We start from the raw sequence: 15,459 nt of genomic DNA, 5'->3' as shown, positions 1-15,459 counted from the left end.
TTTAAGTATAGAGGTCAGAATGACATTTTAGTGCTCTAGATTTGAATGTCATAATCTTAAAATGGATATTATTCAGTATATCGAGATTAGTTCTGTTTTTCTTATATTAAAAAAATTAATGACTTTCATGTTGTTAATACTGTATTCATTTTTAAATACCTTTTATCTTGAAATCGCAGATTTGCAAAAAAGTATAAAGTTTTCTCATTCACCTTTCACTTAGAGTCCTGAAATGGTAAAATTTTACCACATTCACACTGTGTCTTTTTTTTTTTTAAACATTTGAGATTTTATAGACACAATATGCCTTCACTTTTTCCACCACGTACTTTAGCGTCTATTTCTTAAAAACAAAAACATTTATCAAAACCGGGAAATTAACATTGTCTGATCTATAGACACTCAAATTTTGTCATTAACCCCACTAATTCCCTTTCTAGAGGAAAAAAAAAAAGCCTTATAACTCTCCCTGATCTGGGGTCTAATCCCAGAATCATGCTACAGTTGCCCCCTTTTCTCTCCTTTAGGGTGGAGCAGATCCTCTGCCTTTCTTCACCTTTCAAAATTTGAAGAATATGGAACTTTTTTTGTTTTTGTTTTTTGTAAAATATTCTTCAGTTTGGATTGTTTTGACTCCTCAGCGTTAGTTTTAAGCTCTGCTGTGATCCTATGAGGAGATACATGATGTGTCTTTACTGTTAATATTAACTGTGATCACTGGCTGCAAAATGTGAACCACTACCACCTTAATACAGTTTTTTGATTTCTGAAGTTTTGTTTCCCTTTGGCAGATTGAGTCCTGGAGTCCTTTCCAGGACTCAATAAAAATATCTAATTATAAACCTTTTTAAAAAAATCTTTATTAATGCTACCTTATCTTAGACATTATCAGCCTCTTAAGATTTTGGTTTGGGAGAAGTGGGCAGGTACGGAACTTGCAGACATTCTAGAGAAGGTGGGTCCTGAGCTTGGATGGCGGTTTATGGAGTTAGGAACCTCTGGCCCTGAGTATGACAGAATTGTTGGGGGATTCCATTGGGTGGAATTCTTCCATGACTGACAGGATAGCCAGTGTGTGTCACTTATTGTCCTTTTTTTTTTGCAGTCTTGTCATTTGCTAAATGGGGATTGTGATACCTCTTTTTAATTAGCCCAGTGGAGTATGAGGACAGTAAAATAAAGTCATAAATGTGGAAGTGTTTTTGTTTTGTTTCAGAGTCCTCCTTCATATATTTATGGCTGAAAAACATATCAAAAAGCTGTTGATTAGTGTTTGTATACAGCCTGGTGGCTGACACAGAGATCTCTAGTGCATTTTTCTAGATCTGTCCTTGACCTGTTCCTATTCAGTACTTCTATTAATAACTTTCTTAGAAGAAATCATGGAAGGTATTCTGAGTTTCGTAGATGACAAAATCAGAATCTGTATTCATAATGAGCTTCACATTTTAGAATGAAGTCAAGCTCTGCAAGATGACATTTCCTTACTTACATTCCAAAGATCAGTTGCAAAGGAAAGGATTGGTAAGATTGTTCTGTAATGCATTGCATTTGGTCACCAGCTTAATATGAGCAATTGCTAAAAACTTATGGTGATCTTATGCTCATCAAGAGGATTATACTGTTCAATTCATGGAAGGCAATAGTAATATTACCACTGTGTTTTAAGAATATTTAAAAATGAGAGTGTATCTAGAAAAAGATAACCAGGATGTTGATCTTTTTGTCAGAGCAAGATTTCAATCAGATGCCATATAGCTAACTATTTAAGAATGATCAGAAGAGATTCTTTTGTTGGGTATAGCGGTGAAATGCTGAAGTAAATGCAACATCCTATTTTTAAATCCATTTTCATATCTGTGCCTTTCTTTTGAAACATTTTATGTAGACCACATGCTTTTAAAATAATTTCATAATTGAAATCTTGTTCAGCAACCAATAAATACTGTTTAGCCAGTGGATGCTCATAGTTAATAATGACAGCTTAATGTAATTAAAAGCCAGCGTTCTGTGCCTTGATTTATATTTAAGGAATACAGATTAATTGAACTGAATTTAAAGTAACAGTGTCAAAGTCTAGGGTTGACTACATTTTCAAATTCATTTTTTCCCATTATTACAGTTGCTGTGAAAATATTAAGACAGACTTCATGATAGAATTGTGATTAAAAGATAATCACTAAAAACTAGTTGTATTGTTTTTCATTTGTTCATTTCTTGTGGGTTTTTTTGTAAGCTAAAAGTGGTGGGACCAAAGGGTTTTTCTCATAATGAGACTACATCTCTCGTGTGTCTGCTAATCACCAGGGCTATTTCCATTCAGTCTCTATTAAATAATAATAAAGAATATTTCAAGATTATTAAATTAAGAGGAAGGAACTTCTCTAAATTGAACAGGAGCTCCTTTTCCAAGAATATGTTAACTGTTTCAGTCACAAAGCTTAAAAGTTTAAGATTTATTTGCTTAGCATATATGGAAATCACCCTAAAAGTATATAATTACTATGACCCTCTTGAAACACCTTCTGACAACATTCTTAGACTTTCCGCTGACTTCTGTAGCTACCAGTGAGTATTCTCTCCCAGCACCTCTCTCTCTGTAACTTGTAAGTCCTGGAATTTCATCTTCCAGGTCCTGTCTTTTTCCTCTGACCTTAAGTAATCTCATCTGTGTCCTCCAAACTTTGACCTCCATCTGTGTGTCTATCTATATATCCATCTCTATTTCTGGATTAGTCTACACCTCTCTTAGCTTCAGGCTTACACGTGTACCAGCATTTGCTGACATCTCACAGTTGCAGTATCTGAAACTGAGCATGTCCAAAACTAAACTCATGATCTTTTCCATAAACCTATCCCTCCTCTGGTTTCTCTTATCTCAGAAAGTGTACTTTCATTCAATTCCTAATACCAGAAATCAGGGAATTATTCTTGGTATCATCTTCCACTGACACTATCTCCTATTCCAGTCAATTAGCAAGTTCCGTTGGTTTTACCTTCAGAAGTTTTGAATCTGCTGTCTCCTACTCCAAGCCATCGTCAGCAATACTTGGTAAACTATCGCAGTGGCTACTTACTTGTCTTTGCTTTTCCACTCTTGGCGCTTGTTGTTGTGTCTCCAATGTTATCTTTGTATTGCAGAAATGCATCTTTAAAAAAGTATACCATATCTAGTTGCTCCCCACTCAGACCATTCATTAGTTTTTCATAAATCTTACAACTTGCAAGGTGCTGCGTGAGTCTACCTTACCTTTTACTATTTTTCCAATATACACCAGCCATACTGAACTTCTTTCAGATTCTTGAACTTGTCCAAATCTTCCTGCGTTAGCATATTCCCTCTGAAATAATTGCTCCTGTGCCCCTTTCAATTTTTAAAAAATTAGTCATTAATTTATGTCTGTGATACATGAAAATGGCAGAAGGTTCATTCTATACAAAAGATGCATAGTGAAAAAGTGATTGTCTCTTCTATTTATATTTTCCATTTTTATGTGGTCAAAATTGTGACTCTTATTTTTTAATGGTTTTATGTATATGGTTTATTTTTGAACTTCTGTCATTTTATTTTTACATTACAATCTTTGATCAACCTGAAATTTATTTTTGATTTAGGAGGTGAGGTTAAGAGTCGTCTCTGTTTTTCTAGTTATCTACTCAGTTATATCAATACCAATTATCAAATAAGTCATCTGATCTTCTGTTTTAAAGTGCCACCTTGGGGTGCCTGGGTGGCTCAGTGGGTTAAGCGGCTGCCTTCGGCTCAGGTCATGATCCCAGCATCCTGGGATCGAGCCCCACATCAGGCTCCTTGCTCAGCGGGGAGCCTGCTTCTCCCTTTTCCTCTGCCACTCTCCTTGCTCATTCCCTCTCTCACTCTCTCACATGAATAAATAAAATCTTAAAAAAAAGTGCCACCTTTATCTTGTACTCTGTTCTCATCTTATTTCAATCTCTTCTAGTGTTCTTGTGCTCATGCACCATACCAAACTGTTTCTGGTAATGTCACTTTACAGTATTTTTTTTAATAGGTGGTAGAGCTAGTCCCATCTTAGAAGTCTCTAGTTTTTCAGAACTTTCTGGCTTTTCTTAAATGTTTAATTTTCTATATGGACTTCAGAATTAACGTGTCTGGTTTCTTTTTTTTAAACTCTTGATATTTTTGAGAATATGAATTTTTAGACTAACACCTAAACATTTGGTGACTTTATAATCCTAGAGTTTCCTATCTAAAAATTTTTTTTCCATTTTATCAATTCTTTTAAATTTTTTGTTACTACCATTTTAAAGCTTTCTTCATTATTCTTGGATATTTCATCTAAAATCACTGTATTTTTAAAAACTGATTGTTTTTTTTCGGGGTGCCTGGGTGGCTCAGTCAGTTAAGTGTCCAACTCTTGATTTAGCTCAGGTCATGATCTCAGATGGGATCGAACCCCACTCTTTTTTTTTTTTTTAAAGATTTTATTTATTTATTTGACAGAGATAGACAGCCAGCGAGAGAGGGAACACAAGCAGGGGGAGTGGGAGAGGAAGAAGCAGGCTCATAGCAGAGGAGCCTGATGTGGGGCTCGATCCCATAACGCCGGGACCACGCCCTGAGTCGAAGGCAGACGCTTAACCGCTGTGCCACCCAGGTGCCCCCGAACCCCACTCTTAGGATTCTCTTTCTCTCCCTCTCCCTCGGCCCCTCTCTCCCCCTCCCTTGCACTTCGCACTCTGTCTCTCTCTCTCTTAAAACAAAACAAAAAAACCCTGATTGTTTTTTTTAAAACAAACAGCAGAAACAGACCCAAAAGAGAACAAACTGTTGGTTGCCAGAGGGGAGGGAAGTGAGGGGATGGGCACAATGGGTGAAGGGAGTGGAAATATAAGCTTCCAATTATGGAATGAATAAGTCAGGAGGCTGAAAGGGACAGTATAGGGAATATAGTCAGTGGCATTCTAATAGTGTTATATGGTGACAGATGCTAGCTACACTTGTGGGCATAGCATAAGATACAGACTTGTTTGAATTGCTACGTTGTACACCTGAAACTAGTATAACATTGTGTATCAGCTATACTTCAATTTAAAAAAATGTTTTGAACAGAGAAAGGCTGATCTCTCCTTACAATATTCATGTATTGTTTATAATAGATTTTCCGTTTATTCACGGCTCCTCTCCCCGAGTCCATACTCTATGTAGCTAACTTCCATTCTTCCTTAAGATGTCAGCTTAAAATCCACTTTGCAGGAGCCCTTTCTCAACTTCCAAATCTCAAGGAAAGATCTCCATTTTACTCCTCTTAGGGCACCCTGTACTTTTCCTTCATAGTTCTTATTACAGTTAGAAATTGTACAGTTTCAGTGGGATTTTATTATTGTCTAATATGTGTCTTCCATCTTGTAAGCTCCTTGGGAAAGAATTGTATCTTCTTCCTCACGCTATCTTCAGGGTTGTGCGTAGTTCTGAGCGTGACATGTAGTAGATACTGCTTGGCGATGAGTAGATGGGCTAGTTAATAGGTCGAATAGGTAATTGAATTGTCCAAGTTTTGCAAATTTGCGTATTTCTAATCTTTTAATCTATTAGTTTTATTTCATTTATTACCAAAATAAAACCTCGGAACGTAATGTATTTTGGGGGCGGATTTTTAGACAAGGTTGTCAGACACTAGTAGTTAAAGCATATCCATTGATGTTGATGTGTTCACGGTTCTGTTGATTCACCTTGTCAGATTGATTTGGTATTTTCCTCTTTCAAACTTGTTATTTTCAAGTGGTCTGAAATGTGGCACGAGTGAAATTACTCTGACGATAATAATTCTTTTATTTTTTTAAATATCACTTCAAAATTTTGGAATAATTTAATGTTTTTGCTTCTGTGTTGCAATTTGTGGGATTGAGGCTTGGAGAGATCAAATCCCCAATGTCACAAAATTTCCAGTGGCTGGGCAGGATCCAAATTTCGAAGTTTTCTGACTCCTCTAATGCCATGTTCCCTCTACCGTGGTATCTTTCATATTGCAGTACTATAATATTGCCTGTCTTCCTGGAAATATGTGTAGTATTGTAGAGAGAAAAATCTCTCACACCACTTTGCTCCAGCCAGGCAGATTTCATATGGTTAACTAGTAACACCATCATATTTTTGAAACTTTTCCCCTGTCAGTATATGTCCCCCACTTTTAAATAGCCTTTTTAAGAGCAGTTCTAAATTCATAGCAAAATGGAGCAGCAAGTACAGAGACTTGCCATATGTACCCTGTCTCCCTACACACACAGCCTCCCCTGCTACCGTCATTCTACACCAGAAGTGATACATTTGTTACAATTGATGAACCTACCTTGACATATCATTATCACTCAGAGACCATAGCTTACAGTAGGGCTCCCTCTTGGTGGTATGCATTCTGTGGATTTGACAAATGTATAATGACATGTATCCACCGTTACGGTATCATGAAGCATATTGCACTTGCCCTAAAAGTTCTTTGTGCTCTGCCTGTTCATCCCTCTCTCCCCACTAACCTCTGGCAGCCATTGATGTTTTTACCTTCTGCAGGGTTTTGCCTTTTCTAGAATGTCATAGAGTTGGAATCATACAGTTTGTAGACTTTTCAGATTGTCGTCTTTCACTAAGTAATACACGTTTAAGATTCCGCCATGTCTTTCCATGGTTTGATAGCTCATTTCTTTTTAGTGCTGAGTATAATATTTCATTTCCTGGATGTACCACGGTTGATCCGTTTACCTGCTAAATGACCTCTTGATTGCTTCCAAGTTTTGGCAATTACGAAAACTGATATAAACATCCGTGCGCAGGTGTTTATGTGGACAGAAATTTCCAACTCATGTGATTGCTGGATCGTATGGTAAGAGTATGGTTAGTTTTGTAACAAAACTGAAACTGTCTTCCACAATGGCTGTGTGATCTTTGCATTCCCAAGAGCAGTAACTGAGAGTCGCTGTCGCTCCGCATCCTCCCTGCATTTGGTATTGTCAGTGTCCTGGATTTTGGCCATTTGAACGGGTTTATAGCAGTATCTCATTGTTTTAATTTGCATTTCCTTAATGATGTATGATGTGGAGCATCTTTTCGGATGCTTATTTGCCATTGGTATATCTTCTTTGGTGAGATGTCAGTTTAAATCTTTTGCCCATTTTTAAATCAGGTTGCTTGTTTTCTTTTGTTATCTTTTTAATATTCTCTTTTAACACTTGTTTTTTCTTGGGTACCATCTAGTGAAAATACACACAGCTTTGAGGACATTGAGAATGGTTTATTTTTTCAAAGGAAAACTCCTCTCTTTCTGTTTTTCTCCTTTTACCTTTGTCTTTCAGTTATACCTGCCGCCACTTGCGGAGATATGTTTATGTGTTGGACAAACTGTATTTCCCCCACTCTCACTGTTCTACGCTTCAGCATTGCTTCTCGACCCTCAGTGACAATGGAGAGGAACTCTTGTCTTTAACTTGCTCTCACATTCTCAGATCCTATGCTTCCAGGTTATTAACCTCTGCTGTCCATTTACTGCATGCTGCATGCTGTATGTGACTGATAATTGCATGTTTGAATGGGACACATGTCAATGAAATGACGACAGAGGATAATTTATATTTGAAATGATGCTAAGTAATACTTTAAAATAATGGCTGGGATTTGTTTCCTTACAAATGTCTTTTTAAGTACTTTATGTTTCATGGGAGAGAGAAAAGCTCTCAACCACACACTTGTCTTGTAAACTTGACAGAACTTTTCTAGACTTTGCTCCATTTGGAAATCTTTTGGTTTAATATATAATAGTCGGGAGTGCTCTGATTTGTGTATGAATAGACTCTACAGTTGCCATTAATTACAGATGAATTTTAGTTCTCGTCCTTGCTCTGCAAGCACACTGAGAGCTGGCTGTGGCACTTCACCCCTGTTTTGATAGAAGCACATTCAGCTGAGCAGGTTTGATTTTATAAGAAGGTGGAAATTATCCATTGGGGTTTTGTATTTTTTACTAATTTTGTTTACGTACAGAGTCGGTATAAAATCAGCAAGTTGCAGTGTGTCATGGATGAGTGTAGATCAAACCGAATAACGGTGGGAGTAGTAAGAAAGAAACAAGGCATTGATGTCAAGTATCAGGAAATCAACAGCTGCTGTTTAGTGTCTGTCATGCAGCAGAATAGCGGGATAGTTTGACGTTACTGCCTTGTACTTGCGGTGGGCATTTCAAACACACGTTTTGTGTAAATCAGAGATGACTTCTGCACCACCACTGTATTGTTAGCTAGGTAGGATGTTTGAGGCAGTGTCTTCTATGTGGAATGACTGAGAGGAAGAAGGAAGAAGCCCACAACCACCTTCTAGAAAATAGCAAGCATTTTTAATTAAAATAGTCTTTTCAGGTGAAGAAACATACAAAAGCTTTACTCTACACAGTATATCTAAGTGAGAACACTTTGATTATTAAGAGTAGAAGATAGGGCGCCTGGGTGGCTCAGTCAATTGAATGTCTGCCATCAGCTCAGGTCATGATCCCAGGGTCTTGGGATCGAGCCCCACATCGGGCTCCCTACCCTGTGGGGAGTCTCCTTCTCCCTCTCCCTCTGCCTGCCGCTCACCCTGCTTGTGCTCTCTCTCTCTGCCAAATAAATGAATAAGATCTTTAAAAAAAAGAAAAAAACAAAAACTCAGAAAAGTAAGTGAAAATAATAGAATAAACTCTTATGCATATAATATGAAGAATTTATCAAAGTAAAGCCGTTACTTTCAGCTAACTTAGGTAAAGTCAGAGAGTATCGGGTAAGTGATAGTCTTAAGAACTGGGGACAGAACTTGTCTGGTTGCAAGGAACAGAGAGAGCTGCCCCTAATCATTGAACCTCTTGAACAGGCAGCATTAATTTTTCTTGGCCTTATTTACTAGTGTACCTACCTGACTAAGGTTTCTCCAGAAAAAGAGAACCAGTAGGATGTACACACGTTTGTAGTGGCTGGCAAGTCCGAAATCTGTTGGGGCAGGCTGGAAATTTAGGTAAGCATTAATGTTGTAGTCTTAAATATTAGATCCACAGTGCAGGGCAGGAGGCTGGAAACTCAGGCAGGATTTTTGTGTTATAATTTTGAGAAAGAATTTCTTCTTCCTCAGGAAACCTCAGTCCCTGCTCTTAGGGTCTTCAACTGATTGGATGAGACCCACCCACATTATAGAGAGTAATTTACTTTTGTTAAAGTCGGCTGATTTATAAGTGTTGATCACACCCACAGATACCTTCACAGCAAGTTGGCACATAAGGCTACCATCACCGGACTTCTGCCTTTTCTGTGTGTGTGTGTTCATGTACAACATGTCTGTCCTACCAGACTCTAAGCCTCTTGTGGTAGATACTCCATGAGACCCTTGTTGTGTGTCTGACAGCACCTCACACCCGCATGAACACCAGTGGCAGCAGTTTTGGCTATTAGCTGTTCGTGACGGAGGCCGTTATCCACTTGTCTTTGGAGTCATAGCCCTCCCCTCATAGGGACAGACAGGAGAGAGGAATACGGGGACACCTGGGAAGCTACAAGGCAACGGAGGGAAAGGGACCAGGAAGACAAAGTCAGGAAGCACGAAGAACATAGAGAGAGGAAAGGTAAAGGCACCACGTGGCCCAAGCAGCCTGTGATTCCTGAGCCCCCTTCACCCAATTCCTGGCAGAGCTGAAGTGCACTTTGTTTCCACGTTGGAATGGCATTTCTTTCATGTTTTCTGTTTCCTCTTTTAGCACCTTTCCTGCAGCGCCTTGGCCCCTGCCCACTCTGGTCCCTTTCTCATCCTGGGAAGGATGTTCAGTACTCCCAGCTAAAGTGGGAGTACGTGCCTCCAAAGGGTATGTTTTCAGCGCAGAGCAATCCTCAGAATTGAAAAGCCCTTGGGATGCATCTAGAAGGAAATGTCAGGCTGTGGTAGACCTGAGTAGATGCATTGAGGAAATATTCTGAGGCCAGGAGAACTTTATGGCGTTTTCAAAATGCTGTCCCTTTGCAAGCCAGCTCCCTCTCTGGCAGTCAGCCGTCTTCTCTCACCTTATTCCAGGGCTGTTACGCCAGATGTGCTGTGTCTCCGCCCTCAAATCCTGCCAGGCCCGGACCAGCTTTTCTGAATGGCAGAGGGGGGAAGTGCAGTGGTTAGCAATGTCCCCTTCCCCACTGGCTTTCCCCTTCACCAGTTGCAGTCTGGGACAGGGTTCGGGAACCTCACCGTTCAGAACAGACGTCAGAATGAGTGGGATTTTTGCAAAAGGAGAAATCTGGTCATCTTTGTGCCATGTTCATTTGTAGGTGACTAACATTCTGCATCCACACGGACTGTGGTCAAGTGTAATCTAGTCTCTGCAGTTGACAGATTTTTCTTTCAATAGAACTGTGTTACATAGAAGAACAAAGCAAGCCAAATGCCTGAATGGAGCGATCTCAGACTCACTTCACAATCTCAGATAGCTTTTGGTTATGCAGAGCATTTGGAATGTAACTGAGTCTCTGGAGAGCAATACCAGCTTTTGCCTAAAGAGCTTTACCTCAGTCTAACATGAATTGCTGCTATAGATAGAAAGCTCAGTCATTGTACTGCAGACTTCTTCCCAATATAAAAATTGTTTTTATAGCATCTCTGAGAGAGTGCTTCTGGGTGCTTCCCACCTCAGGAGGCAGTAGAGTTCCTACTGTTTCATTGTAGATTCTCCTGTTTAAGTCCACCTGCCAATAACTTTCAACCATTTTAAAATTTGTTTTAATGTACTAAAGATATGGTGTAATCCTGGATTATTTTGCAATTGTGTAAGTTGCATATGTAAGATAAAAAATGGTAGAAAATAGTGGATTTCTGTAAAGAAATATCTACCAAAATTTATTAAAATGCTAATATTTTGGAATTTATCCTAGGGAAATAACCTAACCGAAGGAAAGAATTATATTTAGGAACAAAATAAGGGATTGGTCAAGTAAATTGTATTCTGTCAACTCAAGGGAATATGGTGTAGCTGTACATCATATTATAAATATTATAAAGAAAAAGAAATATGGAAAACATCTGATATGATAAGTGAGAAAAGAATATAAAATTAGGGACGCCTGGGTGGCACAGTGGTTAGGCGTCTGCCTTCGGCTCAGGGCGTGATCCCGGTGTTACGGGATCGAGCCCCACATCAGGCTCCTCCGTTATGAGCCTGCTTCTTCCTCTCCCACTCCCCCTGCTTGTGTTCCCTCTCTTGCTGGCTGTCTCTATCTCTGTCGAATAAATAAAAAAAATAAAAATCTTTTTAAAAAAATATAAAATTATATACTACTATAAACAGCTGTATATTATATGCATCTGGACAAAAACTAGGTTGTGGACATTAGTGAAATATACATGACATTTTTTAAAACTTAAATTTTTTAAGCACTCAAAAATTATGTGAATTTTTAAGTTTCTCCTCTGTTTTTTCTCTGCTGTCCCTCCGCTGTCCCAATTTAAGTGTATATCTCTGGCTTTTTTTTTTTCTTTTCCTTTTTTTTCTTCACCAACATAATGTAATATCATTTTATTAGTTGGCTAAGACCTATGGTGATTTATGGAAATAGATATAGCTCCTTGACCTGTGATCACAGAAAATTTCTCCCATAGCATATTTTAGAATTTTTATAGTTTTTTGGGGGGGGGAGGGGTGCTTTTCTTAACTGAATTGGTTTATTATCCTAAGTAAGCAAGCACAACATTAAATCCTGCCTAAACTGTAGCACTTTCAAATTTAGGAGTGTTTTCGCCCATTTGGTATGTCTTTTATACCGTGGTTTAGAAAAATGACATCTGGTGCCATTTGATTGCTTTGAAAAAGGATTACATCTTCAGTGTAAATCTAGGACAATGTTCTAATGAGTTTCCTCAAAAGATTTTTTTTTAATTACTAGAACAGTCTTATCATAGTGTATACCACTCACTAAATCTGTCTTGAATAAATATTTGAAGCCGTAGTAATAATTTTTCATGCATATGATACTGTCTTAATAATTCTGTTGTGGCTCTGTGCTTTATTGATTTCTGTGCCACTTCTGTGGCATGAAATGAAATGCATTATTCCACTTAAACCATTATGGTTTCCTTTTGAATTACATATTCACTACTTGATCCTGTCATCAAGCTTATTCTGTGTTCTGTAATGTGGTATTTGGTCTTCAGACCGACTTCTTTATTACTCGGTGCCACGTAAGGCAAACAGAACAGGTAAATTCAGATCAGAAAAGTTGGGAAGAACAGACAATATGTAGTTAAATTTTTTCAGAGTCACTCTTTTAATGTATATTTTCTGGTTTGGGGACTTGGGATTTTCTTTCCTCTTCTTAAGAACTGTAAGAGTGAATCATGCCTGTGCATTCTGGACAGGACAGGCGAGGAGGGCAAAGCTTGACAAACTGGCCACCATCTTTGGTCTCAGAGTTGAGGTAGATGGCTTTGCCCACCACCTTCTCTTGGCTTCTGTGCCAGCCAGCTCCTGGCTTTCTTCCCATAGGTTTGCCTTTCTTTTTAGGCCCTTGTTGTAAATATTAGAATTCCTTGTGGCCTGCTCCTAAGGCCCTTCTTTCTTTTCACTTAAGCTCTTACCTCAGGCATTTCCATTTCCTTTTATGACTTTACATGTCATACATTGGCAGTATGTCCCAAATGGATAACTCCAGCTGCAGTTCTGAGCTCCAGCCCCACACTGTCAGCTGCCATAGTGTTAACATCACCACTCACACCTCTCATGTCCCATCTCCCAGGCCAACTCTTAAACCTTTCTCCACAAACCTTTTCTTTCTGTCTCCTCTGTCTCGGCAAGTGGTGTCTCCAGCCATCAAGCTACTTAAGCCTATCTCATGAGAATCATCAGGATTTTCTTTCCCTTTCCCCCTGCATCTGTCCTCTATCCATTTCAGTTCTGTTTCCAAAATATAAATGAAATGTGTCCTCTTTCCTCTGTGCCCGCTGCCAGCCACGCCAGCTCACACGTAGTGGTGGTTTCCTCTGCTCTCAGTACAGACTAGCCCCACCCCACCCCCAGTCCCTCACCTAGCAAGCATCTGAAGAGAATCGAAATCAGATTCCGTCTATTCCTTGCTTGGATTGCCTCAGAGGCTACCCTCTGCCCTTGGGATGGCACATTCTCTAGCCACACCAACTGTCTTTCTTTTCCAGGATATGCTGACCCCTTTTCTGTCTTAGGGCTTTTTACATGTTCTTTCCTGTTCAGAATATTTCTTTCACTACTCTGTATTTTCTACACTTGTTACTTCTTTACACAAGTTTTCCCTTATCCCTAAATCCACTGTTATCCTTAATATTATGTCTTTGCTCACATGCATTATCTCTTTCTCTCTCTCTCTTTTAGAGTAGACTGTAAGGTCCAGGAGGACAGGAAATGTGTGGTTTTTTTTAAATCCACTTAACATTAGCACCTGACATGATACTTAGGTACACAAAATGGCTGCTTCTTCAGAGATTACTTGGCCAGAAGCAGTAAGGTGGCAAACCTATTAAAATGCTACTACAGGGGCACCTGGGTGGTTCAGTTTGTTGAGTGTCTGACTCTTGATTTCGGCTCTGGTCATGGTCTTGGGGTTATGGGATCAGGCCCCACATTGGGCTCTGCACTGGGCGTGGAGCTTGCTTGGGATTCTCTGTCTCCCTCTGCCTCTCCCTCAGTCAGTCAATCAAGCAAGCAAGCAGGCTACTACATCTTCGAAAAAGCATTCAAGATAGCATCATTAGATAATGAAATATTCTAGTTATAGTTTCTCTAGTTAGGCAGTAAAACTGCCTGGTATATGCCATTACTCTTTTTCTTAAATATTTTATAAACTTTCTACTTTTTGGATTTATATGGTGAACCATGACCATCAAAGCAGTATCAGTATGCTTTGAAAGATGCCTCATAAAAATGCAAAAATAATATTTTCTCTGATGGCTCTAGCTAAGCAGAAGAAATTCAGAGGGAAAAGTAAAATTATTTTACATTAAATTTTGCCTCTTGAAATTTAAACACAATACTATAAAATAACTTGAAAATAGAGTAGTTTTAACAAGCTTTATCACCCTCCACCCCTGCAGTTTTCCTTAGGCATAAATAAATTATGGAGGGTAGTGGCCATAATGGTAGTAACAGAATGCAGGTTCAGAAATATGGATAAGAAATAAGACAATACATCACAGTGTGTATTAAAAATTCTGTTTAACCTCCTTTCTAATTCAAAATTGTTTAGTAGAGAAGCAAACAAATTTGTTACACTATACCTACTTGGAAATGTTTTTTAAAATGTTTTCAGGGAAGCCAGTGGCTCAATTGGTTAAGCGTCCGCCTTCAACTCAGGTCATGATCTTAGGGTCCTGGGATTGAGCCCCACGTTGGGCTCCCTGATCAGCAGGGAGTCTTCTTCTCACTCTCACTCTCCCTCTGTGTTCTCTCTCTCTCTCTCAAATAAATAGAATCTTTAAAAAAAATGTTTTCAGTGTGTTACATCTACAAATATTGGTAAGATTTATTGAAGACCAACAGTAGCTTTAAAACCCGACTCAAAACAAATGCTGCTCTAGCCTGCCATGGTCATCAGCCCTGAACTATCACCCAGTTGTACAATGTATTGTCCAGAGGGACGATATTTAGATTGAATCAATAATTAAAACCTAATAAAAGATACTTATTCAGGGAGAAGGATGTTATGAGAATTTGGGCATATGGAAACAAACTTAGAAAGAAATGATAGAATCTTAGGGAAAAACAGAGAAATGATAGAATCCTAAGGAAAAACAATATGAAATCCATATTTGATCCAAAAAATGGTAATTTTTTTCCCCACCAGATGTCCTCAGGTATAGAGAGTGTTGGCAAAGGAAGCGCTCACATCATGGCAAGGTACCTGTGGGTGTATAGGTACAACCAGAGTTCCTAAAGGTGAACAGGGTAGGTAACAAATTAAAATTTCTCGTGCAGGTCAGACTATGTATGGAGGACTTGGAGAGGGTACAGAATTCCCCCTGTTGGATGCTCTTCCCCTGGGGCTGCCATTTGCAGGGAATTCCATGTGCGTATTCAGACATGCAGACTTGCATAACTGCTTATTATAGAAATATTCTTGGTCACTAAATGTCCAACAGACTTAAACTTACAGGGTTTCCCATATATGGAAGAAAAGTGATTCCACCCACTCTCCATGCCTTGGCACGTTATGATGCCAGCCCTTACATTTATTTGACTTCCAGAATTTAAATAGGCAGTGATGTAAATCAGAACTTAATGTTTGTTAAAGCAATGTACTGGCACTCAGTAACTCAATTGTCATGCTCATGATGAGGAAGGTAAATTCTTTTCAGTGTGGCCCCGAGTGGGAGTGGCATTTATTCTACTCCCATCCCTCTAAGTTAGATGGACAACAAAATGATTTATTTCTATCTTACAAAAGATGAGGAAGCAGAGGAGACTATAGAGA

General features: G+C 38.9%; 1 protein-coding gene across 5 annotated transcripts in view; it reads left to right on the top strand.

The window, feature by feature from the left end:
- Positions 1-15,459, top strand: part of DYM (dymeclin) — a 334,558-nt gene that overhangs the window by 184,552 nt on the left and 134,547 nt on the right. The window contains exon 14 of one of the 5 annotated variants that reach the window (XM_034642813.1): positions 7,327-7,491. The exons of the other annotated variants lie outside the window; for them this stretch is intronic. Within the exon in view, the coding sequence (XP_034498704.1) occupies positions 7,327-7,491 (165 nt within the window). The remainder of the gene's footprint in view (positions 1-7,326; positions 7,492-15,459) is intronic. 5 annotated transcript variants of the gene reach the window in all.

This window comes from Ailuropoda melanoleuca, chromosome 14 (genome assembly GCF_002007445.2).
Source record: "Ailuropoda melanoleuca isolate Jingjing chromosome 14, ASM200744v2, whole genome shotgun sequence".
Classification (NCBI taxonomy): domain Eukaryota; kingdom Metazoa; phylum Chordata; class Mammalia; order Carnivora; family Ursidae; genus Ailuropoda; species Ailuropoda melanoleuca.
The sequence above is the reverse complement of the archived record's forward strand: the minus strand, read 5'-3'. Positions and strand labels throughout refer to the sequence as shown.